General features: G+C 41.2%; 1 protein-coding gene across 1 annotated transcript in view; it reads left to right on the top strand.

Moving 5' to 3' along the window:
• Window positions 1-25,997, top strand: part of LMNTD1 (lamin tail domain containing 1) — a 440,913-nt gene that overhangs the window by 392,847 nt on the left and 22,069 nt on the right. Inside the window, exons 13-14 of the mRNA XM_030213683.1 lie at window positions 11,269-11,490; window positions 19,312-19,547. Coding sequence (XP_030069543.1) covers window positions 11,269-11,490; window positions 19,312-19,547 — 458 coding nt within the window. The remainder of the gene's footprint in view (window positions 1-11,268; window positions 11,491-19,311; window positions 19,548-25,997) is intronic.

The following is a 25,997-nucleotide window of genomic DNA, read 5'->3' as shown; positions in this document are numbered from 1 at the left end:
GGCAGCCTTTATTACTGATATCCCCCCCCCCCCCCCCCCCCTCCAACACTCCACTTGTTTTATGAGTGGAGGAGTGGCCTAGTGGTTAGAGCACCAGGCTTGAAATCCAGAGGTGGCCGGTTCACATCCCACTGCTGCTCCTTCTGATCTTTGGCAAGTCACTTAACCCTCTATTGCCTCAGGCACAAACTTAGATTGTGAGCCCCCCTAGGACAGAGAAATATCCAGTGTACCCAAATGTAACTCACCTTGAGCTACTACTGAAAAAGGGTGAGCAAAATCCAAATAAATATACTAGTACCTCTAGCATTATTTTGTTTGAAGTGGTTGTCTTTAGTTATTACAGAGTTTGTTACTCTTCCCAAGTAGGGTTTTTGTTAACTGTTAGAGATGATTATCCACTACAGCATCAGAAACAGTTTCCCCATTTTTAAGCACCAGGTCCAGAATTGCCTTTTCCCCCATCAGTTCTATTACTAGTTGCTTGAACATTTCTCTCTGTAGAGAATCCAGGAACGCCTACTTCTAGATGACCCAATCAACATTCAGAAAATTGAAATCATCTATTCATGGCACTTGCCCTGTCGCAGCAATTTTGAAAATGTCTTCAAATAAACCTCTGGCTATTTCCTCTGTATGTGAGAGAGGCTTCTCTATCACACCAATGTAAACAGATGTTCCATGCCCCTTTTCCAAATGAATCCATAGTGCCTCCTCCTTACCTCATAAGACCTGCAGTTCTATTGCTTTAATATTGCTTTGTAGATATAATATAAATTTTAAAAGAACAAAATCTCTACTGAAAAATAGTGAAACTAAACAAAAACAGTGGAAAATGAAATCACAATATAACTATGAAATTGTTTATATATATATTTTTTACCATACAATAAAAAATGGAGAATAAAAAGGCCTCAGCAGTCAAGACAACAAGCTACAGCATAATGTGTGTAATCATATTCTCCAGATGTTCTGAAAAGTGTAGCATCTAAAGACAAATCATCAGCCAAAACCTCCCACATTTTATGAGGAGATGCAATTTTGAGTACTCATTATGCTGTAGCTCATTCTCTTGACTGCTGAGGTCTTTTTATCCTCCATTTTTTATTCTATGGTAAATATAGATATACAATTTCATAGTTATTGTGAATAGATATTGTTGCGATTTCATTGAGTGTAATTTTCCACTGTTTTTGTTTCGTTTGAAAATATGATGCCACTCCTCTTGCTTTTTTTCCTACCCTGTCCTTCCTAGGCCAGTATAACTATATCCCAGTTGTGGTTCTCTGTGTGACTGTCACTAAATCTAAATTAGCCTCTTCCATTGTAGTCTCTAGATCCAGAATTTCATTTCACATACTATAGTCATTTGGAGGGGCATTTTTCATATGTTTAAATCCGATTTTGAATGTTTTGAGGAAAACAACCAAAAATCCAGTAGCAAACAGCAATTTTCAAACCAGAAAAAACTCCAACTTTTTGTTTCAGAAATGGCCATTTGCTAGACATTTGTGTGCTCAATGCATCTATCTTTTTGGACCATTTTGGGGGGGGGAAAAGTCCAAGAAAAAGCATACAAAAACAAGATCAATGGGGCGCCCTAGGGGCACTATAGTAGACTTCACATAAAAGGACCCAGGTAAACATCTCACCATTACCTCCTTATATTGTATGGTGAGCCCACCAAAACCCTACTGTGCTCAACTATATACCACTACAATAGCCCTTATGCCAGCAGGTGCAAACTCTGTAGGTACAGTAGGTATTTAGTGTTTTTTTTGAGAACTCACATGTTCCACCACAAGTATTCCAGTTAGAGCGGGATATGGGCCTGGGTCCTCTTCTCTACAGTCCACTGCAATAACCACTAGGCTACTCCTGGGACCTGCTTGTTGCTCTAATAGTAATGGCCATCATATCTGAAGCTCTCATAGAGCCTGGTATGTACTGTCACTGTCAAATCTTAGGGGGCTGGGAGAGGGTTGGTGACCACTGGGGGAATAAGGGTCATAATCTCACCTTTTGGTAACTGAGTCGTGATTGAAACAGGTCTAGCCAAAAACATCTCAATTTTGGCCCTAGACATTTTGATTTGTTCTATTATTGCAGAAAAACATCTATCTTTTGACATCTCCTTGAAATCTGGGCAAACTGTGGAGCAAAATCTATAAAATTGGGTGTCGAACATCTCAACTTGGATGTCTTTGAGAGAAAAAAATATATTTCTGCCATCTTTTGACTTTTTGTGGACATTTTTTTGTTATGAAAATGAGCCCCCAAGTTATATAGCATTCCAGATGTTGGCTTTTTCTCCCATTTCCTACAAATGTTTAAATGTTTTAACCCCTTCATGGCTTTCACTTACCAGGCAAGTCTAGTTTAGATTATCCAGTCTGCTGCAGAAGGCACCTTACCACCTTCATCGATAGGTGATCTCTGCTCAGAAGCCTTTGGGAAATCATCTCATGGTCTAAGAAGCTGAAACACACCAACTATGCAATCATGCATTTACCTCCACAATGTAAACTTCTTTGCCTCAGCCTTTCCCTCAACAGGGAGGACTAAAGAGAAAACAAACACCATCCATCTCTTCCTTAGACCTGGTGAATCTTTCTTCCTCCTAGTCCATCATCTTGATATGCAAGAACAACTTCCCCCAGCCTCAGACCTGACAATCTCTTCCTCTAAGTCTGGCATCCCAATAAGCAGAAACAATCTCCCCTATCCAAAGACCTATCAATCTTTCTCCTCTAAACCCAATACCTCGATCAACAGAAATAATCTCTTTGCTGGACCCAACAATTTGTTTTATAAAAATCTGGCCAATCAACTGAGAGAAACAACTCTCCCCAAAGCCGATAATATCTCCTCTCCAGGCTTGGAAGTATTTTGGAGATCAGGGTGCCAAGTGTGAGGGCTCAGGATAGTTTTTATTTGTGACATACTCCCTAACTTAATAATTTATATGAGTTGATTATATTCCAGTTATATGTGTTATCTATTAACCCGCTATATTATAGCTCTAAATATTTAAGGTGAACTCTGGATATGTATATTGTTAAGGACTAGTCTGTTGTTGTTCTGCACAGTAAGGCACAGACTACTGTATATACCCTAGTGTGATTACAGAAAAGGTATTTTGTTAAGGGTTGTCCCTGATCTTTTGAATAACTAATACTTAGGGATTTGGATGCATGTTATACAAATTTTGTTCTCTACCATGGAATGTGTCACACTCTGCATACAGCCCTTCCTTGCACTATGGGGCAAGAATTCCCTCAAGTTTCAGGAGCATGAAGTGCTTGGTCTTTTGATCAAAGACATCATGCACTGAATTCAAAGTTCTCATCAGTTCCACCATGGAATTCTTTTCAAATTTCAGTTCTTTGATTTGGGAGTGAATTATGCTCTTGAGAGAATGCAGGTATCAGAGGTGCACCTCACTTAAGTCATCATGGAAAAATTTATTGAGCAGAATTTAGTGGTTTGCCTTGGGAAAAGAAGGAAGGCCTTAAAGATGGAAACATCTGAAGAAGCCTCGTAATTCCAGGAAACAAGAATAGCCAGCACATCTTCCTATGAGAAAGCATTTTTCTACATTCAACATCCACAAATTCTAAGTATTCTTTCATGAACTCAGCCCTGGCCATGTATCTATGGAAGTAGGTGTAAATTTTTAGGAGAAAGATCTCAACATCTGCATCAAGTATATATGCTCTATTGAGGGATACAACTGTTTAATACGTGTGCTGGGCAATTTACATTAATTAAAAATTCCTTTCTGCATCAACTTCTTCAGCATAGCAAAAGTGTTCATGCCTTCTTCATCTTACCAGATTCCACCAAACATTGTATTGCAATGGTCATCAGCAAATGCCACACATTTGTCTTGCAAATAGTTCTTTGTCAGAATTTCAGTGACAAGTTTTCAATTGTATCTGCAGTCTCATTGACCGTGCCCAGGAGTTCTATCAGTTTGGTTGCCAAACCACCATTTTTCCAGTCAAACTATGGAATTACCAGTGGAAAAGGTTTGGTGGTTCCATGATTGCTACCATCTATGTACACCACAGTAAGGTATACCATTATTTTCCATTGCTTTTAGTACATAGTCAACAGAATGTGGTGCAAGAACAGAGTTATCAATTGCTTCTATCTTTGTCTAGACACAAGAAAATTTTCTGGCCATTTCTGACCTGGAAAACACAGAAGTGCTGTCCACTGACTTGTAACTGCATAGCATTATAGAAAGCAAAAATATCTTCACCTGCAGATATTGCATGTTCTCGTTCGCTGCAAAGATTTACAAAACTGTTTATTAATTATGAAGATGAGCTCCTTCCTTGAACAACTTCTTATGCCTATCTGAGTCTATATGAGCTTGTAAATCACCAGCACCTATACTTGCCACAGATATAGGTGCCAGATCTGAAAACTAAGCATTCAGCTTCCCAGTCACCTCAGCCCTTTTAAAGCACTGGATTTCCCCTGATATCTATTTTGCATTTTATTCTATTCCCCAATAGGTCATAGATTAGTGTAATGCCACCTCTTCCTTCCTCTCAGTTTCTTGCTTTCTTAAATGAAGGAGCTGCTGTTATACAAAAGTGAACTATATATACTAGTGATAGTCAATTCCTACTTAACCTAAGCCTTATAATCAAGGAAGCAGTGAAGTGGGTCTGGGTGGAGAGATCTCACTGCAGTAGTCCTATAGAGATCTGGAGCACATGGAGTGGCTATAGAAAGGACGATAAGTGAGTGGAGATTTCCAGAGGGAAATAGAGAGGAATTAGCTCTACAGAGGAGGACCATTGCCTCTGGACTCTAGTGCCTCTGTCTGTCTCTCTTTCTCTTCGGCATCCCCAAGTGTCCAGATAGACTAGGCAAGAGAAGATGTCTCTTATTTTTGAGAGTTGGCATGTTAGACATGTGCCTAAAAATCACACATACACAAAAAAACAACAACCCTGGAGGACACATCTGAAGGATCCCAAAAGGAGAGCATGTCTTCTTAAGAACAATGATGGCAGCCCTATCCATGACATACCCCTCCCTTTTTCCAGACTTTATCAACAACTTCTCCTACTACTACTACTATTACTTATCATTTCTATAGCACAACTAGGCGTTCCAACACTGTACACTTGAACATAAAGAGACAGTCCCTGCTCAATAGAGCTTACAATCTAATCAGGACATTCTGTTATCCTCTTCCTACAAATATTCTCCCCCTTCTCCCTCCCTTATTATCTCCAGTCTCTCATCTTCTCCCCTTCCATCCAAATATTTTTCTTCCCCTCTTTCTCTCCTCCTGCCAACTATTCTTTCCTCTCCAGGCATTCTCCCTCTCTCCTTCCAGGCATTATATCCCCCTTCCCTCTCTCTAGACATTCTGTCTTTCTCACTCCAAGTATTCTATCCCAGGCATCTTCTCCATACCACACCTTCTTCCTCATCACATGAATTATTTGGTTCCTTTACTGTCTTCCCTCTCTCCAGGCATTCTTTGTCTTCCAGACATTCTGTCCCTCATCTCTATTTCACACATTCCCTTCACCTTCTTCTGCTCTCTCTAGGCCCTCCCCCTCTACCTCCCCCCCCCCCCCCACACACACACATACACACCCCAATCCATTGGCCTCCCTCCTCCCCAATTCACTTCCCTTCATGCATTCTTTCTATCCCTGATGATGGTCTCTGGGGCAGTAGCAGCTTTGTAGTCTACCTGCAGTTCCCAAGCTCCTCACTGCCTAGTTGTTCCTCTTACTACTGCCCATGTGGATGGGCATGATGAGTGACTCCTCTTTCTTACTGCTAATTCTGGCTTCTTGTTCTTGACTTGTGCTAGGCCGTTATTTCTCCTACTCCTCCAGATTTGGCTGCCTCATCCTTCTTTGTTGTAGCCAGTGCCCCTTCTTGCTTGGAGGCTGAGGTCAGCTGTAGCCACTACTTGTCTTGCCCTGTTGCTCCATTTCTTTCCTGGTGGCCAGTTCACTCCAAGTCTACCCCCTTAAAGGTACGAGAGTGCATAAGCCGGTAACAATTCCAGCCTAGGAATACCAGCTCCTTTAAATACTAGACTTTCTGCAGCTAGCTTGCTTTGCCTGAGTTACCTCTCCTGCACCAGGTCCATGTCCATCTAGCACTGCCACTGCCCACCCACCAGCTGCCCATCAGTCAAGGACAACAGCACCCAGGTCATTCCCTGCCTCATTCAGCTCCATGAGACTGCCCAGTTTGCACTGACCAAAGGTTGGCCCTGATGTGGACAAAGTTTGAGGTAGTGAAAAACCAGAATGATTTTTTGACAGCATTTTCTTCTGCCTCTGGGGAAATAATGGGGATGAAGCAGAGTTGAGGCTCAAACTCCATCTTCTGGAGGACCACTAAAAGATAGGCCATGTCACCTTATCAAAGGCTTTCTCTGCATCTAGGGTAACAACTGTGTATGTTGTTTTTTCCCTTATAACTTGCACAATGTTAACTAGTAGCTGAACATTGTCTGCACCATATATATGCTTTATAAATCCATCTGATTGGAGTGAATAAAGTGCTATATCACATTTTCCATTCAGAAGCTCAAAATTTTAGATACAACTTTATAATCAATGTTGAGCAAAGTTAATGGCAACAAGAAATTCTTCCCCTCTTTTTGTATCACTTTCCGCCACATGGAAAGGAGGCCCCCTAACTTCCAGCATCATTAAAGATCCTAAACAATAATGGAGCAAGTTGGTTTATCTGCCCCTTGTACAATTCTGCCAGTAGGTGATTGGGGCTGATAGCCTTATTGTTTTGAAATGTTGCTTTGGCATGCCATACTTCCCCCTCACTAAAAGGATGTTCCAGATGTTCCCTCAACTCTTCATCGAGTTTAAGGAGATTTCTAGAAGCTAGCCATTGCTCCATATCTGTGATTGTAACAACTTCCTGAGACCTATATACAGTGGGGGAAATAAGTATTTGATCCCTTGCTGATTTTGTATGTTTGCCCACTGACAAAGACATGAGCAGCCCATAATTGAAGGGTAGGTTATTGGTAACAGTGAGAGATAGCACATCACAAATTAAATCCGGAAAATCACATTGTGGAAAGTATATGAATTTATTTGCATTCTGCAGAGGGAAATAAGTATTTAATCCCTCTGGCAAACAAGACCTAATACTTGGTGGCAAAACCCTTGTTGGCAAGCACAGCGGTCAGACGTCTTCTGTAGTTGATGATGAGGTTTGCACACATGTCAGGAGGAATTTTGGTCCACTCCTCTTTGCAGATCATCTCTAAATCATTAAGAGTTCTGGGCTGTCGCTTGGCAACTCGCAGCTTCAGCTCCCTCCATAAGTTTTCAATGGGATTAAGGTCTGGTGACTGGCTAGGCCACTCCATGACCCTAATGTGCTTCTTCCTGAGCCACTCCTTTGTTGCCTTGGCTGTATGTTTTGGGTCATTGTCGTGCTGGAAGACCCAGCCACGACCCATTTTTAAGGCCCTGGCGGAGGGAAGGAGGTTGTCACTCAGAATTGTACGGTACATGGCCCCATCCATTCTCCCATTGATGCGGTGAAGTAGTCCTGTGCCCTTAGCAGAGAAACACCCCCAAAACATAACATTTCCACCTTCATGCTTGACAGTGGGGACGGTGTTCTTTGGGTCATAGGCAGCATTTCTCTTCCTCCAAACACGGCGAGTTGAGTTCATGCCAAAGAGCTCAATTTTTGTCTCATCTGACCACAGCACCTTCTCCCAATCACTCTCGGCATCATCCAGGTGTTCACTGGCAAACTTCAGACGGGCCGTCACATGTGCCTTCCGGAGCAGGGGGACCTTGCGGGCACTGCAGGATTGCAATCCGTTATGTCGTAATGTGTTACCAATGGTTTTCGTGGTGACAGTGGTCCCAGCTGCCTTGAGATCATTGACAAGTTCCCCCCTTGTAGTTGTAGGCTGATTTCTAACCTTCCTCATGATCAAGGATACCCCACGAGGTGAGATTTTGCGTGGAGCCCCAGATCTTTGTCGATTGACAGTCATTTTGTACTTCTTCCATTTTCTTACTATGGCACCAACAGTTGTCTCCTTCTCGCCCAGCGTCTTACTGATGGTTTTGTAGCCCATTCCAGCCTTGTGCAGGTGTATGATCTTGTCCCTGACATCCTTAGACAGCTCCTTGCTCTTGGCCATTTTGTAGAGGTTAGAGTCTGACTGATTCACTGAGTCTGTGGACAGGTGTCTTTCATACAGGTGACCATTGCCGACAGCTGTCTGTCATGCAGGTAACGAGTTGATTTGGAGCATCTACCTGGTCTGTAGGGGCCAGATCTCTTACTGGTTGGTGGGGGATCAAATACTTATTTCCCTCTGCAGAATGCAAATAAATTCATATACTTTCCACAATGTGATTTTCCGGATTTAATTTGTGATGTGCTATCTCTCACTGTTACCAATAACCTACCCTTCAATTATGGGCTGCTCATGTCTTTGTCAGTGGGCAAACTTACAAAATCAGCAAGGGATCAAATACTTATTTCCCCCACTGTAGCTGTTCATGGTATTTAGCAAACTGGTCAGCCATTAGCTTGGAACTCCTAAGAATCCCACTACCTTTCTCCATATCTCTTGGATTTTTCTTTTGGTCCACATTTTATGTAACTGTTTATGTGCTCATAAAAATGCCTTTTAGTTCTTTTCTAATAAGCATATTGCAAGGGAGACGTCAAGAAAGTTAAGCTTTTCCCTAACTTTCAGTAATTGACAGGACACCACACAATCTCCCATTTGTTTATAAAGCATCTCAAGCCAAAGAAGCTCTATATGGATCATGAATTATGGATCATGAAAGTGAAATGTATTTGGATTATGTTTTACATTGATCTTATATTTTGTAATGTTTGTTTTAACTGATTATATACGTGGCATTATAGCCCATTTACTACTCTACTCCTCTTAAATGGAGAATTCAAATCCCTGACGTTCCATGATACAAACTTAACCAAGAAGGTATATCCAAACTCTATTACATATGGAGGCGTATTTTCAAAGCACTTAGAATTACAAAGCTCAGTAACCTATGGAACTTTGTGTCTGAACCCCCTAGTCACCTCAAAGAAAAGAACAACACTTATTTTCATCATTGACTAGACAGAAATAATATGCCCCAGCCGTAAACAACAAGAAATCCAACCCTCCCTATCCCCCATAGCTCAAACATCATAGAAGAACCTTTGTGGACCAAACCCCAGCTTGTCTGCCTAATACTAGGCTGCCCAAAACCTACTCAGAGATGCTGATGACACAACCAACACCTCCCTTCCGATTCTCTATTTGCCACATAGTCAATGTGAAATGTGATACTCAAGGTCAAATGAAGCTACCAACCATATTATCTATGGATCCTACTATGGTTCAAAGTACAGGATAACCAATGCATGTAGTGTGATGAAGCAATGCTAAAGTAAATTGGAATAACAAAAAGAGAGAAAGAAAACAGGAGAAAGGAGAGAGCAAGAGAAACATTCAAGTCCTGTCCTTTCACATTAAACTAGCAGATATCTCTGTCCATATCATTGAGCTCAAGACTATCTAAACATAAAAACATAAGAAAAGCCATAATGACTTAGACCTATGATCCATATAGCCCAGTATTCTGCTTCCAACAGTGGCCAATCCAGGTCATAAGTACCTAGCAGAAACCCAATTAGTAGTAACATTCCATACTACCAATCTTGTGGCAAGCAGTGGCTTCCCCCATGACCACCCCAATAATAGACTATGGACTTTTCCTCCCGGAACTTGTCCAAACCTTTTTTAAAACCAGATATGCTAACCGCTGTTACCACATCCTCCAGAAACAAGTTCCAGAGCTTAACTATTCTTTGAGTGAAAAAATATTTCCTCTTATTTATTTTAAAAGTATTTCCATGTCATTTCATTTGAGTATCCCCTAGTCTTTGTACTTTTTAAAAGAGTGAAAATTTGATTCACTCACTATTTTATAGATCTCAATCATATCCCCCTTCAGCTATCATTTTTCTAAGCTAAAGAGCCCTAACCACTTTAGCCTTTCCTCATATGGGAGAAGTTCCATCCCCTTTATCATTTTGGTTGTTCTTCTTTGAAAATTTTCTAATTCTGCTATATATTTTTTGAGATACAGTAACCAGAATCACTTTGTATCTGTCCACATTAAATTTCATCTGCCATTTGGATGCCTAGTCTTCCAGTTTCCTACGGTCTTCCTGCAATTTTTCACAATCTGCATGTGTTTTGACCACTTTGAATAGTTTTGTGTCATCTACAGATTTAATCTCCTCACTTGTCATTTTGATTTCCAGATAATTTATAAATATGTTAAATAACACTGGTCTCATTACTGATCCCTGTGGCACTCCACTATTCACCCTTCTCCATTAAGAAAAATGCAGTTTAGCCCTACCCTCTGTTTTCTGTCCAACAACCAATTCCTAATCCACAGAAGGACATTGCCTCCTATCCCATGACTTCTGAATTTTCTCAGCAGTCTCTCATGAGGAACTTTGTCAAAAGCTTTCTGAAAATCTAGATACACCCTAACAACCGACTCACCTTTATCCGCATATTTATTCTCATCTTCAAAGAAAATTGGTGAGGCAAGACTTCCCTTGGCTGAACCCATGCTGACTCTGTCCCATTAAACCATGTTTGTCTACATGTTCTGTAATTTTATTCTTTATAATAGTTTCCACTATTTTGCCCGGCACTGAGTAATTAAATTCTGTGTGGCAATTCAAAAACTTGGCGCCTCAGTCTAGGTACCTCAATGCCATATGCTTAGCACCAATTCTGCAATGGCATCTTGGCACCAAGATGGCGCTATAGAATACTAGCTTAAGGTCGGCATTGGCTCACCCATGGTTAGGCACACCTTCTTACACCATGTCAATGGCAGGCATAAGTTGGTGCGCCTAGGTGTGCCCAGTGACACACCTAGTCTATAGTATTCTATAAACTATGCACATCAGTGGGAGACATACCCGTGATCTGTCTATGTTCCACCCACATGTATGCCTCCTTACAGTTAGGCACTATGACCCTTAGGCACTACCTTATAGAACAGCACCCAATGCAAATAGGCACCTAACTGCCACTCTGTGGCACCTTTGACATGCGTAAGTAGCACCTACCTCCATAGATTTGTCTTTCATGTCATTTAAGATGTAAGTAGCAAACAGTTGAATAGATATTCTCACTATTGTGCAGTCAATGACAATGACATGTTTTCTCCCTAGGCTATTGCTTGGTACACGCCTATGCAATGGAGTACGACTGCTGACTGGAATCGATATGACATTGCCAATGAAATTACAAATGAAACTAAACAATTAAGCTTGCATGAACTAAATATACAAACAGATGAGCAAGAAGAAACGATCACCGATCAACATGAACAAGAACCCAGGAGCAGCACTGAGAAGACTGAGTCTGAACCATCCACTGAAGAAGGAGAAGAGGCAAGTATGGGGAAAAAAGGATAGGAGGAAATGAAGGAATAAACAGATTTCAGCACGAAAGGTTTCTCCATCCTCTTTTCAAACCAACACACACAGAACTGCTCAGTACAATCTTCTGCAGCCATGAAGGGGGAAGATTTGACAGAGCAGATTGAAAAGAGCTCAAACACAAGGTTATTTCCAAGGTAGCCACAGGGTTTTTAGTTTAGTTTACTGATATTTGCTTAGCCACGTTTCAAAATCAATATCAAAGCAATTTACTATTGTGAGGGGTTGTCATGGTTGCAGCAAGGTCCATTGATAGATTCACACCCTAAGGCCCCCACAGAACATTCATTTCTCCTGGTCCCCTCCTGTCTTCACTCACTCTCTTATCCAAGGAAGCTGGTTCTCTCTACAGGGAAGGGGTTTCCCTTCAAGACCCTGGTGTAGAAATCTCTCCAGTCATTCAGAGACAGATGTGGAGTGCTCTAATTCTCTTTATTGAAGATAAGTGCAAAACAAATGGTGATGGTAATGGTAACAGTGCTTGTAGTCCGCCAACTCCCAGTCAGAGGTTCAAAATAAATAACACAAGAATTAACTATTATACAATAATGAAAAGAAACAGATACCAAAAAAAGATTGTAATCACTGAAGCAGAAATTTTTTAAACATATAAGCTTTCAATTGTTTTCGAAACAGTAGGAAAGAATTAATCTTTTTAATATCAACTGGGAGTGAGCACCATATTGAAACTGCCTGATACGGAAATGATGTCGATAGAGAAATCTTAAATCTTACTTTTACAAATGATGGAAAACAAAGAAGGCATGAATCTATAGCACGTAATAAAATAGGACACAACAGAAATGAAAATAAAGAAAATAAGTTTTCTAGACACATACCCAAGAACATCTTATATACCCAACATGCAAGTTTAAAAATAATTCGGGCTTTAATGGGTAAGCCAATGGAAATTGATCAATGTAGGTGTGATCCGATCTCTTTTGCCCTATTATCTTCTTAACTGCAGTGTTTTGCAATATTTGCAGTCTAACAAGTCAAGTTGGCTGAAATTTTAGTCACAGAGATCCACATGTAAATTTTATGTGTGGCTCCAAAAAGGGGGCACAGCCATGGGAGGGTTGTGAGCAGATCAGGGGCATTCCTACAATTTATGCACTAAGCGTATTCTATAAATGGCACCTAACTTTCAGCACTAATTTTAGAATAACGCTTAATGTGTTATTTTTTCGGCACTGATTTTCTGGCACTATTTATAGAGTTTGGTCCTATGGGCATAGTGAGCTAGTTGATAATTAGCAAACCTATCTGTTGCCAGGGCCTGAAACTGTTCTGAATAGTTTCAAAAGTAATTATGTCTTAAATAGTTGACTCAAGAATTGAAGTCCCTCCCCATTCATCGCCTAAAAACTGCATTATTTAAAGCCAGGGGGAAATCAAAATTTCCCAATATAGTAAGAGGTCACTGTCAGGTGTGTTCTGTTTCCATAAAGTCACCAAAGCCTTCCAAGCTATCCTCATGAGGCGTAGTAAAATATTAGCCCTAAGATGCTGGGGTAATTTAGTAATTGTAACCTGAAGTACATAGTTTACGTGAAGTGGTGCAAACAATGCATGTTCAAATGTAATACAGTATAATTATTAAGCTCCAATAACCAATCCAGACATGATTATATGTTAGGAGGTCAGGAAGACCCAGACATCCCCAAGCACCATCCTCAGATAGTCTTACAAACTTAAGCTTAGGCTTTTTCCTCTCTCCAGCAAAATTTTGTTAATATTCTCTGCAAGCTCTATAAGTCCTTCAACAACCAAACAGGGAGATTTTGGAGGACATACAGTCATTTTGGAAATAATGTCATCCGATACAAACTTATTCTACCATTCAGAGATAGAGGAAGGGCCCTCCAAGCTTCCGGGTTCTGCTTAGTATATTGCAACAATTGAGGGAAATTCAAAAAATAAATCTTCCTTTGATCAGATGGCATCTGGATCCCCAAATATTAAAAGTTTCCCTGCGCCCATTTAAGTGAGAAGACCTCCCCCGCACAAGTAGCCCTTATTTTATCATCTGTTGCTAGTGCCTCCAACTTATGCTTACTTTGCGTAAATCCAGAAAAATCTTCATATTCTGTAATACTTTCCAATAAAGTTGCTAAGGAATGGCGAGGGATGTCAGGTGTACAAATGATCATCAGCAAATGCTGACATTTTGAATTCTTGCTATGCCACTTGCACCCCTGTGATATCAGAGTTCATTATAATCTCTCTTATCAAGGGATCCAGAATTAATAAAAAGGGAGACAAAGGGCATCCCTGTCTCATTCCTCTCTGAACTGAGAACCTAGCTGTATGTTTTCCATTCACCCCGGTTGCCACTGGTAGATGAAATTTAATGTGGACAAATGTAAAGTGATGCACAATGGGAAGAATAATCTGAATCATAATTACTTGATGCTAGGGTACACATTAGGAGTCAGCACTCAATAAACTGAAATCTTCTGCTCATTGTGTGGCAGCGGCCCTAAAAAGCAAACAAGATGTTAGGAATTATTAGGAAAGATATGAAAAATAAGACCTAGAATATTATAATGCCTCATTATCGCTCCATGGTATAACCTCACCTTGTGTAATGCACTCAATTCTGGTCACCATATCTCAAAAAAGATATAGCAGAATTAGAAACGGTTCAAAGAAGAGCGACCAAAATGAAAAAGGAGACTCCTCACGTCCATTCATCGTCGAGGTGGATGCTTTCTCAGTCAGAGCCAGGGTGGTTCTCTCCCAGGCTGACTCTAAGAGCCAATTACATCCTTGTTTTTTTCTTTTCCAAGCAATTCACTCCTACAGAAAAGAATTATACAGAGGGAGACAAAGAACTTCTAGCACTGAAACTAACTTTAGAAGAATGGAGACATCTTCTAGAAGGGGCTGCCCATCGTTTCACTGTTATCTCTGATCACAAAAACCTTACCTTTCTGCAGCAGGCCAGACAACTGAACCCTTGCCAAGCCAGATGGTCCCTGTCTTTGCTTGATTTGACTTTTGCCTCATCTTCCGTCCAGCAGAGAAAAATGTTAGGGTGGATGCTTTATCTAGACCTTTTGATTCAACTAAACCGCAGGATGAACTACAGTACTTGACAGACCCTGCTAGGGTTGTGCGTCATTTGGATTTCTGTTCCCCTTTAGGGAGAACACCGGTGCCAAGTCATGCCCAACGCAAGGTTATGTAATGGACCTATTCATCACAATTAGCTGGACATCCAGGAGTTTGAAAGACCCTTCATCAGATTGCCCGCCATTACTGGTGGCCACGGATGAATCAGGATGTATGCCAATTTGTACTGTCCTGTCCCAACTGTGCCTAACACATGGCATCTCATGGTAATCCGTGGGGTCTTCTTCAGCCATTATCTACACCCAAGAGTTCCTGGGAGGAGATATCAATGGACATTATTACCGATCTCCCCCTCTCCAGTGGCTACAATGTCATTTGGGTGGTGGTGGACTGATTTGCTAAAATGGCACATTTTATTCCTCTGCAAGGGTTACCCTCTGCCAATACCCTAGCACAGACATTTTTCCAGAGTATCTTTCATCTACATGGACTCCCATCTTGGATCCTTAGTGATCGAGGGGTTCAGTTTACCTCTCGACTCTGGCGTCAACTATGTTCCCATTTTGGCGTTACCTTGGATTTCACCTCTGCCTGCCACCCTCAGGCCAATGGACAAACAGAGCAAGTAAACCAAACCTTAAAGAACTTCCTTTGCCTATATGTCAATAAGAAGCAGGACAATTGGGTTGCGTTACTTCCATGGACTGTATTTGCCTACAACAATCACCTTCATGAATCGTCCAGAGCCTTACCCTTCTTTGCTATGTATGGGCATCATCCACATATTCCATTACCACTTCCAGAGGCCACTACACCTTACATCGCAGCTGGACATCAAGTGATCACCGATATTCACACCCTCTGGAGACAGTTACACCAACATCTACAATGGGCATCTGCTGCCTTCAAGAAAAGGGCTGATCGTCTTCGGAGACCAGCCCCCCTATTTTATCCAAGGCAGAAAGTATGGGTAAACACAAAACATCTTTGTTTTTGACTTTCCTCACAGCGATTCACTTCTAGGTTCATTGGACCCTTCGCGATACAAGAATGGATTGGCGCAATGGTATATCATCTTCACTTACCCTCCACTATGAAAATCCACAACGCCTTTCATGTCTTATTGTTGAAACCATTCATCACCTCCAAGTGGCACCCTGAATGTCCTGTGCCTAGTGGTCCAGCACCAGATCCCGATCCAGAATATGAAGTTGAAGAAATCCTGGACTCCAAGAGGAGAAAAAAACATCTGTATTATCTGATTGCCTGGAAAGGCTATGGACCCAAGGACAACTCATGGGAACCAGCTAATCTGGTTTATGCACCTCTTGCACCACAATTTTCACACCTGTTTCTTGAGGAAACCTGGGCCCTGGGCACAGAGGAGGGGCTTAAGGGGGGGTACTGTCGCATCCTCGTAACTGGGGGCATGTTGGGCATGCTTCGGAGGGTATCCAACAGTAGGTGGCACCGGTGACTGACAGTATGGAGGCGTGGAGTGATGGAGCGCTCTGGCAGGGGGCATTGCAGCTCAGTTTCCTTTCTTTTGTGTGCGCATCTCCATAGTGCTGGGAGGGGGCTCCGCCCCTGTGTTTTTGACAGCGTCGGCCCGTCAGAAGGTTTGTGATGTCAGCTACACGCTCCCTCTTCTGCCAGCTCCACAGCTTCCTCGGGGCTTTGGCAACAGCTTTTGGCTGCTTCTGTGAGTGCGTTTTCGTTTGACTGACTGGTTTGACTTTACTGCCTGCCTTGACTTTTGCTGACTTCTGACCACGCTGCCTCTGCCTGCCTTGACCTGAGTTGACATCTGACCATGCTACCTGCTGCCTTGACCTACGCTGACTACTGATTACTACCTGCTGCCAGCCTTATTTCTCCCTGAGCTGTGCCTGTTTTCTGACACCGACATTTCCTGGCTATGGACTAGTCCCGCTGGCTGCCTGACCCTGGGAGCTCAACCTCCGGGGAACGGTAGTTGGTCTAGGTGAAGAACCCAGGGGTTTGTCGGCTGTCTTTGGTCCACTTGGACTAGGACTTAGGGCTCACGTCGTCCAGCTCCAAGGCTGGTCAGTACAGCTTTGTTATAGAATAAGGGGGGCTACGCACCTAATTTGGGATATTTGGGGGTTTGAAGTAGTTTTAGGTGATTATTTGTAGGTGTGTACAGTTGCTCCATGTTTCAGTTGGTGCAAATCGCCATGCCTAGTTAGGCGCGATTCCCGGGCATAAACGCTATTCTATAAACTGTGCCTAACTTTAAGCACAGCTAATAGAATAGCGCTTTTTTCTGTGCCATATATAGAATTCACCCCTAAGTGACTTTGGCGGCATACTTTATAGAATAGCACCTAGCACACAAGTGCAGTTGCCAATCACTGGTACCTCTGAAGCGTGTAACTGCTAGCATTCTGTGAACTACGGCCATACTTGACACCTAATAATAGACACCAAGTTATAGAATAAGGGGGAAAGTATATGTAATGTTTGGCAATGTCTTAATCTGGCCATGCCCATGGCAAGATATATTACTTGGCAATGCATATAGCAACCAATAAGAAACTTGCATGATTGCTGAAGTAGTTTTCAGAGTAGAATTAACAATAAAGAAAATGAAATAAAGCGAGAGGGAAATAATAACATTCCCTGTATTTGCACCTGTTGTGTATGTATATTTCTGTTCCGTGTTGTGTTTGTGCTGGGGATGTGTTATGTCTGTGGGGGAGGTAATTGGGCCTGGGGGAAGGGCACTTGTGAGGTGGCAAGTTTGAGGAGGAGGGGTGATTTGGATCATGTAGGTGTAGTTGTGTGGGATTAGTTTGGGCTTGAGGCAATTTGTGGGGTGGTAGGGAATTTGCAGTGGAGTAGTTTTTGGGGTTGTGACCTTTTGTGGAGTGTTGTGTCAGTTGTGGGTAGGATATTTTGGGGTTTGAAGTAGTTTTAGGGGATTATTTTTTGAGGGTGGGGCATTTTGTAGGGTTGTGAGGTAGTTGGGGTAGTTTTGGGGGGGTGACATTTACAGAGTGATGGGAAAGTTAGAGGTAATTTTTTGGAGCAATGCAATTTGCTGGAGGTAGTTTTAAGGGGTTGGGGCAGTTTAGAGATGGTGTGGCAGTTGCAGGGGATATTTTGAAGGGTAGGAGCAATTTGTCAGGTGGTGTGGCAATTGCAGAGATAGATTTGGGTGAGGGGCAATTTTTGGGTACAGGGCAGCTTGCAAAGTGTTGGGGTAGTTGCAGGTGGTAGTTTTTGGAGATAGGGCAGTTTGCAGGGTGGTATGACAGATATAGGGTATGTGGTAATGTGAGCTGAGTTGGTATAGGGGGGGGGGGGTCTTCAATAAATACAGCCAGTCAGGGGTTAAAGGTAAAAGGAAAATATTTAGTTACATGCAAAGAAATGTGTAACCTGTTCTCTCCACAAGTCAGAGGTAAATAAACATACATGGAGGCATAGGTTACATTATAATTCTAAGTGTTTTGAAAATGAGCCCCAAAGTCTCTTCTTAAAGACACAAGCTGTCTCTCCCATGTCCTACTCCTGTAAGCCCACAGCACATGCTTGGTCCCCCCTCCATCAGGTAACCCAGTTACTTTGTCTCTTCTTGGAATCCCCACTATTCCACTTTCACTGACTTTCCAAGTCACACTGTCTACCAGGTTGTAATACAAACTTGTCTTACCTCAGTCCTCTTCTGCTCTGTCACTTACAGGGAAGCACTTCCTGCTAAAACCACTGTTCTTCCCCAGTCTCTTTCCAGGTACTGCAGCCCTGCTTGCCACCCTAGTCTTGGATCCTCTGCATTCAGGGCCTCCCTCTCTCTCACTGGTTCAGGGCATTTAACACCCTCCTGGCCCGAGCCCTGCCTCTCTGATAGCCTCAATCTCAGCAGACTAGTGCCACCTGCTGCAAGGTAACTGAACTGCATCATCAGTGAGAGAGTTCTCTTCACTATACCATTCCGTCCCTCACAGGGTATTAATTGGGCTGCCGGGATAGTTGTGAGGTGGAGTAGTTGTGAGGGGGTGTGTTTTCAGGGGTAGGTCAGTTTGGAGATTTGGAAGAGTAGGGAATTTGATCTTTTAGACTGCCTTACCCTATTCTCTAATTTCTATATTTCTTCAAAGTTTGTATGATATAGAAGCTGCAATTCCTTTTCTCATAGAAATGCATTGGTCAATATTTGGGAGAGAGGCTCATTTACCTGGAACCCTTGCTCCAGTTTGGACCATTTTCAAACTCAGTGTGTCGTTTTACTGTTTTTCCCTACATGCCAAGTTTCATCCCATTCCATTATTTTTTTCTCTGCTATGGAAGCCAGAATTCCTCCCATAGAACTGCATTGAGTCATTTTGGGGGTCTTATATCTCTGGAACTCCCAGTCCAATTTGACCCATTTTCAAATTTGCTGTGTCTTTCTACTGGTGTTTTCCTCAAGTCAAGTTTCATCTCATTCTGTTAAATTTTCAGAGAATAATTTTTGCCCCCAGACAGACAGTCTCAACCCCTTTTGCATAATTCCTTTTAACTTCAATTGGGTTGGAAATAATAATAATAATAATAATAAAGAAAGTACACAAATAGATATACAACTGTGTGCACGCCTAGTAGTACCATAGAAATGATAAACAGTAGTAATAGTAGTAGATGTTATATATAGTATTGCACTCTTAATGACAATATAGTATTTCTCCTTAGGTTTTTGACTGGTCTGTTTCTGCACAGTGGAGTAAAAGTCAAGTGTTGGATGAGTATCCCAGCATCACCAAAATGGTTCAAAGTAGTTTGCAAATGAAAGAAGAAAAGAAGACAGTTGGAGAACCTACAATAAATGTCTGCAGAACTATGAAGATGAAGTCAAAACCAGGCAGCCCAGTACCAGAAGAGACTAGCGCAGTTCCTATGGAGGAAAATATCCCAGTTTTATTTCAAAGGTTCAGTAATTACAAGTAAAGACTAAGAGCTCTTTTCTTAAAGCATTTTATCGTTTGGGCTTTGCTGTGCCACTCAAGTACATTCACTTTCACTTTCTTCTTGCTAAGCTGCTCTATTGTTGCTTGTAGGTCACGCTTAGGATGATTGTTTGCTGAAAGGTTAATCTTCTCCAGCCTTTCCTTCATTATCTGCCTGTACTTTGCACCAGCTGTTTTCCCCTTGATATTCATAAACCTCCCTGTTCCCGACAATATAATGCTGCCACTTCCATGCTGTACTATAAGGGCGGTGTTATCATGTTGATGTGCTGTGTTTGTTTTATACCACACATCACTTAGCATTGAGATCAAAACTCTACTTTGGTCTCAGACCACAAATCCTTCTCGCACATGTATGTGCAGGGCAATTCTATAACAGTCAGGCACCCAGAGGTGCCTACTTTCCCTTATAGAATATTAGCATAATCAGATATATATGTGCATAGCATTTAGACGGCATTTACAGCATCCATAGAACAGCTCATGCCAGAGATAATATTCTATAAGTTAATGCGTATAAGTGGGAGTCTTGCCCGTGTCCCCCCCCCCCCCCCCCCCCCCACATATGCACTATCAAAAATAACGCACATATTTACAGAATAGTACTTAGGCAGAATAATGGGATGTGTATGCATAAGTGCACACATATATGCATATATGCAAGTATTCTAAACATTAATGCATGTCACATGCACATAAATATCAGCACATGTGTTATACAAATTAGACTTACAAAGTTACATGGGGACTAATTTTCAAAAACAGACTAACAAAGTTCCAAAGATTACTATAGAACTTTGTAAGTTTAAGTGCTTTGAAAATGAGTCCCTTAGGTGGGGAAAATGTTAGGAGCTTAGCACTGATTTCCAGCATTAGGCACCTAACTCTGGATCCTAAGGAGGCCATTTCAGAAGGCTTGTTTGGCATTTATATATGTAAGCAGTGACATTAACACAAAGAGTGGTGTGCTGGTACATTTTTAACAACGGGCTCTCTCTATGGGCGTAGCCAGCCCTATTGGGGGGGGGGCAGGAGTGGACTGAGGGGCAATGCATTCCTCTCTCCCCCACCCTACCCCCATACATGCGTGCTAGGCATACCTTTATTGAAAGGGATGCTGAGCCCCACCAGCCAAGTAAATGGACTGCTGCCGCTCCCTGCTGTTTGTTTCTGCCTCTGAGTAGCATTCCAGGACTTCTTGTGCAGAGCATGCGCGAGAAGGGGGAGCCTATTCCGAAGGGATGGGCTCCACCTTAACCACGGTGGGACCAGGCTGCTGGTATCAGCATTTAAAAAGGAGCTAGAGCAGCTTTTAAACTACAAACTGGGGTAAGGCCGACAGTCGCTCAAAAGCGCATGGTTCGGGATAAGGTATCTTTCAAAAATATCACCAAAACAGGGAAGATAGGGTATCCCGATAGTAAGGTTGCAAAAGAGACCATAGTAGATCATGTGTAAAAATAAAAAGATTACAAATTAATATTGTCAAGTACTGAGCATGATGTAAATAGGAACAACAAACATAGTTTGAAATGTCTATATGCGAATGCCAGAACCTAAGCAACTGTTTGATTTTGTGGTTTCAGAGGGTGATTATATGTTGTTTCTCTGAGTGAGGGTTACTGTAAGAACTGACTGAGATACATTTCTGATTTGGTTAGTCTGTTCTGGGGGGGGGGGGGGGGGAGGTTCCTGTCAAAGTAGATTTCTACTTTTGTTTTTTATTACTTGCTCTTGGATCTATTTCCTTGGATGTGGATGATGATAGTTATTTTCTTTCTACCCACTTTTGGGTTGATATTTTCTTTCCTTGATTATGTATGATGAGTTACTAATAATTGCATTTATTGGCTGTGATTGTATACTTGAAATTCATTAAATAAAAAATAAAAATAAATTATTTTTAAAATATGGAGTAAAAGACCTCAACAGTCTGCGGAACTTAACTGTTTCTTCACAAAAGAGTACACTGCAGACCACAGACTCATCGTTGGCCAAAAACCTCCAAAATCAAATATCTTATGTTAATTCTTCCCATTTTTTATTTCATGTTTTCATTTTTTACTTTCAGTTTTTATGCATGTAAAAAGGCATATTTATCTTATTAAGAGAATCCCAATGGGGTCCCGTTTCACACAAGGCTTCTTCAGGGAATTAAATATGCTCACTCATCATCTGCAAAAGAAAAATGATGTTAAAATATGTTCAGTCAGCCCCCCTCCTTAGAAAACTCACTGTTTGCTTCCAGCATTCTTCCTGTCAGACAAACATTTCAAAATTGCATGCACCAAACAGCAATCATCCAATCACATAAAGATACATCATCAGACTGTGGAAAATCCAAACAAAATTCTTCATTCATTAAAATCCTTCATTCATAAAAAACCTGCTCACTCCATCAAAGTATTGAAACTAGCAGGCTCTAGTGATTTTAAACCAAATATCCAGTGCTGTTCATGTTGAATTAAATTGAATTGAATTTATTATTTCTAGTCCGCCTTTGTCCAGGGCCTAGTACAAACATACATACATAAAATCAAAAAAACACAAAAACATAATAAATTACAATCACAAAAAACATCCAACAGTACAACAGGAAGTCCACTCAATCTACACCATTTCATCAAGTGGAGTCATCAAAAACTGTATATAATAAAAAGTCACTCAGACATGTCTTAAATGTAGACAAGCAGGCTTCACGTTTAATCTGCAATAGCAATTTATTCCATGCAATAGGTCTATAGCTGGAAAATGTTTCCAGTCCATATAAGCTCTAAGCATACATGTTGAAGCGCAGGAGTGACAAGCTCACTCTTATGTTGAGATCTCAAGGAGGGAGTCAGTAAATACCATTTCACAGCATTCTTTAAATAATAAGTGTAATCATGATAGAGAATCTGGTGAGCCATCAATAACAGTTTTGTATAAGATCTTACAACACACTGGCAACCATTTTAGATGCTTCATATGTAGGGATATGTTTTCGGACTGTGATGTTGTAAGAGGCGACGATCCTGGTCCCTGCCACAGATGTTATCCCTTATCTGTTCAATGGCAAAACACCGGAACTGGTCAAAGGTATGCTTAGTGGCCATACAGATACATTAACAACTGTTACCATATCCTCCAGCAATGAATTCCAGAGCTTAACTATTTGTTGAGTGAAAAAGTATTTCCTCCTGTTTATTTTAAAAGTATTACCATGTAACTTCCTTGAGTTTGTACTTTTTGAAAGAGTAAAAAATCTATTTACATTTACTCGTTCTGCACCACTCAGGGTTTTGTAAACCTCTATCATATCCTCCCTCAGCCGTCTCTTTTCCAAGCTGAAGAGTCCTAAACTCTTAAGTCTTCCCTCATATGAGAGGAGTTCCATCCCCTTAATCTTGTTGGTTGCCCTTCTTTGAACCTTTTCTAATTCTGCTATATCTTTTTTAAGATACGGCGACCAAAATTGAATGCAATAGTCAAAGTGTGATCTCACCATGAAGCTATACAGAAGCATTATAATATTCTTTGTCTTATTTTCTATCCCTTTCCTAATAATTCCTAGCATTCTGTTTGCTTTTTTGGCCACTGCCACACACTGGGCAGAAGATTTCAGTGTATTGTCCACGATGACACTTAGATCTTTTTCTTGGGTGCTGACAACTAGGGTGGAACCTAGCATCAGATAACTATGATTTGGATTATTCTTCCCAATGTGCATCACTAACTTAGCCAGATATATATATATGTGTAGTATTAGGCATGACTACTTATATCAGCCATACAGCTGGTGTAAATACATGCATAACTTATAGTATTCTATAAGTTAAGTGCATAAGCGGGCATCCTGCCCACACTGTGCCCTGTCTATGCCCCCTTTGCAAATACGTGCCATTCAAGATATGTACATATTTACAGAATAGCACTTAGGTGGATATAAGTGCATATGTATGCTTATACATGCATATACTAGTATTCAAACATTTACTAACATAAATGTTAGCGCCTATGTTATAAAATTGCACCCATAAACATGTTGGTGCGTATTTTGCTGTTAGATGTGTACATGGGCAGAGTGTGGGTAAAGCTCACAAGTACCCATGCAGATTATAAAAGAAACTAATTTGCACACATATTTAAACAATCTAGGCATGGACATTTATACCTGCTCAAGAGCAGGTATAAATGTCCACACCTACAATATAGGCACAATTTCTACCACTTATACTAGTATTTTTTAAAGACAGGTCAGCACCTACTTGTTTTTATAAAATTGACAAATTAGGTAGCTGAAAATGGGCTGACACTAGGCACCCCCTTATGAAATTACCCTCATAAATGGCATGAAAGTGCCACAGGGCACCTACACACTATTCTGTAATGGCGCATCTAGATTTTAAATGCATCGAGGTGTACATAGGACAGAGCATGGATAGAACATGAACAGGGTTCCCAGATTCACACATAACTTACAGAATACTGTAGCCTACACATATCCCTGCCACATTTAGTTTTTTTGAGAAAAACATGACAATTTTAATAAACGTTATCGTTCTATCATCATTCACAAATTTGCACATGCAAGTTATAGAACATTGCTAATTGTACACCTAACTTAATTGTTAAATTAGGTGCTAATTGGATTTAAGTACCATTAATTAGCCTTAATTAGTGTACAATATTAATTGGCACCAATTTGCAGTTTCACGCATAACATAGCGCCTAAATGCTATAACACGCAACTGCAAAGGCAGCCTGCACATGGGCAGGTTAGGGGCATGTTTTAGTAACATAGTAAGTGATGTCAGATAAAGACTTGAATGGTCCATCCAGTCTGCCCCAACAGTCACATTCATTATAAATTCAAGATTTAATTCAACAATGAATGTGATATTATTTACTTGATCATGGTCTTTCTTTGGTGTTGCTAGTACATAAGTCGCCCGGCTCTGTCCTTATCTTCCAACTAGAGTTGCTGTCAAAGCCCACTCCAGCCTACCCAAATCCGTCTTGTCATTTGTGGGGCAAAGACTGCCCAGCACTGTCCTGACGTTCCAAATCACTGGAGTTTCCGTTGAAGCTCTCTCCATCCCACCCTAAACTGGATCATCATATGTGGGACTCAGACCGTACAAGCCAGCCCAGCACCGGCCTTAGTTGATGCAACCAGAGTTGCTATCCAAGCACCACTTCACATGCAAACACATATGCAACCCTTTACGTTTTGTTTTTTTATATCATTGATTTTCTAATTGGAAATCCTCTGTGCTCATCCCACACCTTTTTGAATTCTGCCACAGTTTTTTTTTTCCACCAACTCCCTTGAGAGGTCATTCCAGGCATCCACCACCCTCTCCGTGAAAAAGAATTTCCTGACATTACTTCTATGTCTGCCACCCCGAAACCTCAATTCATGTCCTCTAGTTTTACCACTTTCCCTTCTCTGGAAAATATGTGTTTCTATATTAATACTTTTCAAATATTTAAATGTCTGTATCATAACATTCCTGTTCTTCCTCTCTAGAGTATACATATTCAGGTCTTCCAGTTTCTTCTCATATGTCATTTGGCACAAGCCGCATGTCATTCTTGTCGCCTTCCTCTGGACCGCTTCAAGTCTTCTTACATCTTTAGCAAGATACAGCCTCCAAAACTGAACACAGTATTCTAGGTGGGGCCTCACCAATGACTTATATAGGGGCATCAACACATCCTTTTTTCTGCTGGTTACACCTCTCTCTATACATTCTAGCATCCTTCTGGCTACGGCCACCATCTTGTCACACTGTTTTATCGCCTTCAGATCCTCAGATACTATCACTCCAAGATCCCTCTCCCTGTCTGTGCATATCAGCCTCCCACCGCCTAGCACATATGTCTACCTTGAATTTTTACATCCTATGTGCATCGCTTTGCACTTCTTTGCATTGAGGTTTAATTGCCAAATATTAGACAATTCTTCTAACTTCTGCAGATCCTTTTTCATGTTTTCCACTCACTTCGGAGTATCTACTCTGTTACAAATGTTGGTATCATCCGCAAAAAGGCAGACATTACCTTCTAAACCTTTGGCAATGTCGATCACAAATATATTGAACAGAATCGGCCCCAGCACGGATCCTTGAGGCACTCCACTAGTCACCTTTCCTTCAAGTGAATTCCATTAACCACCACCCTAATCCAGTTCACCACTTTAGGTCTTAACTTCAGCCTGTCAAGTTTATTCAAGAGCCTACTATGAGGAACCTTGTCAAAGGCTGTACTGAAATCTAAGTAGATTATCAAGCACAAGTCCTAAATCTAATTCTCTGGTCACCCAGTCAAAGAATTAAATCAGATTCATTTAGCATGATTTACCTTTGGTAAAACCATGTTGTTTTGGATCTTGTAACCTATTGGCTTCCAGGAAATTCACTACCTTTT

The sequence above is a fragment of the Microcaecilia unicolor genome, chromosome 9 (assembly GCF_901765095.1).
Source record: "Microcaecilia unicolor chromosome 9, aMicUni1.1, whole genome shotgun sequence".
NCBI classification, from domain to species: domain Eukaryota; kingdom Metazoa; phylum Chordata; class Amphibia; order Gymnophiona; family Siphonopidae; genus Microcaecilia; species Microcaecilia unicolor.
This window is presented reverse-complemented; position numbering and strand designations above follow the sequence as displayed.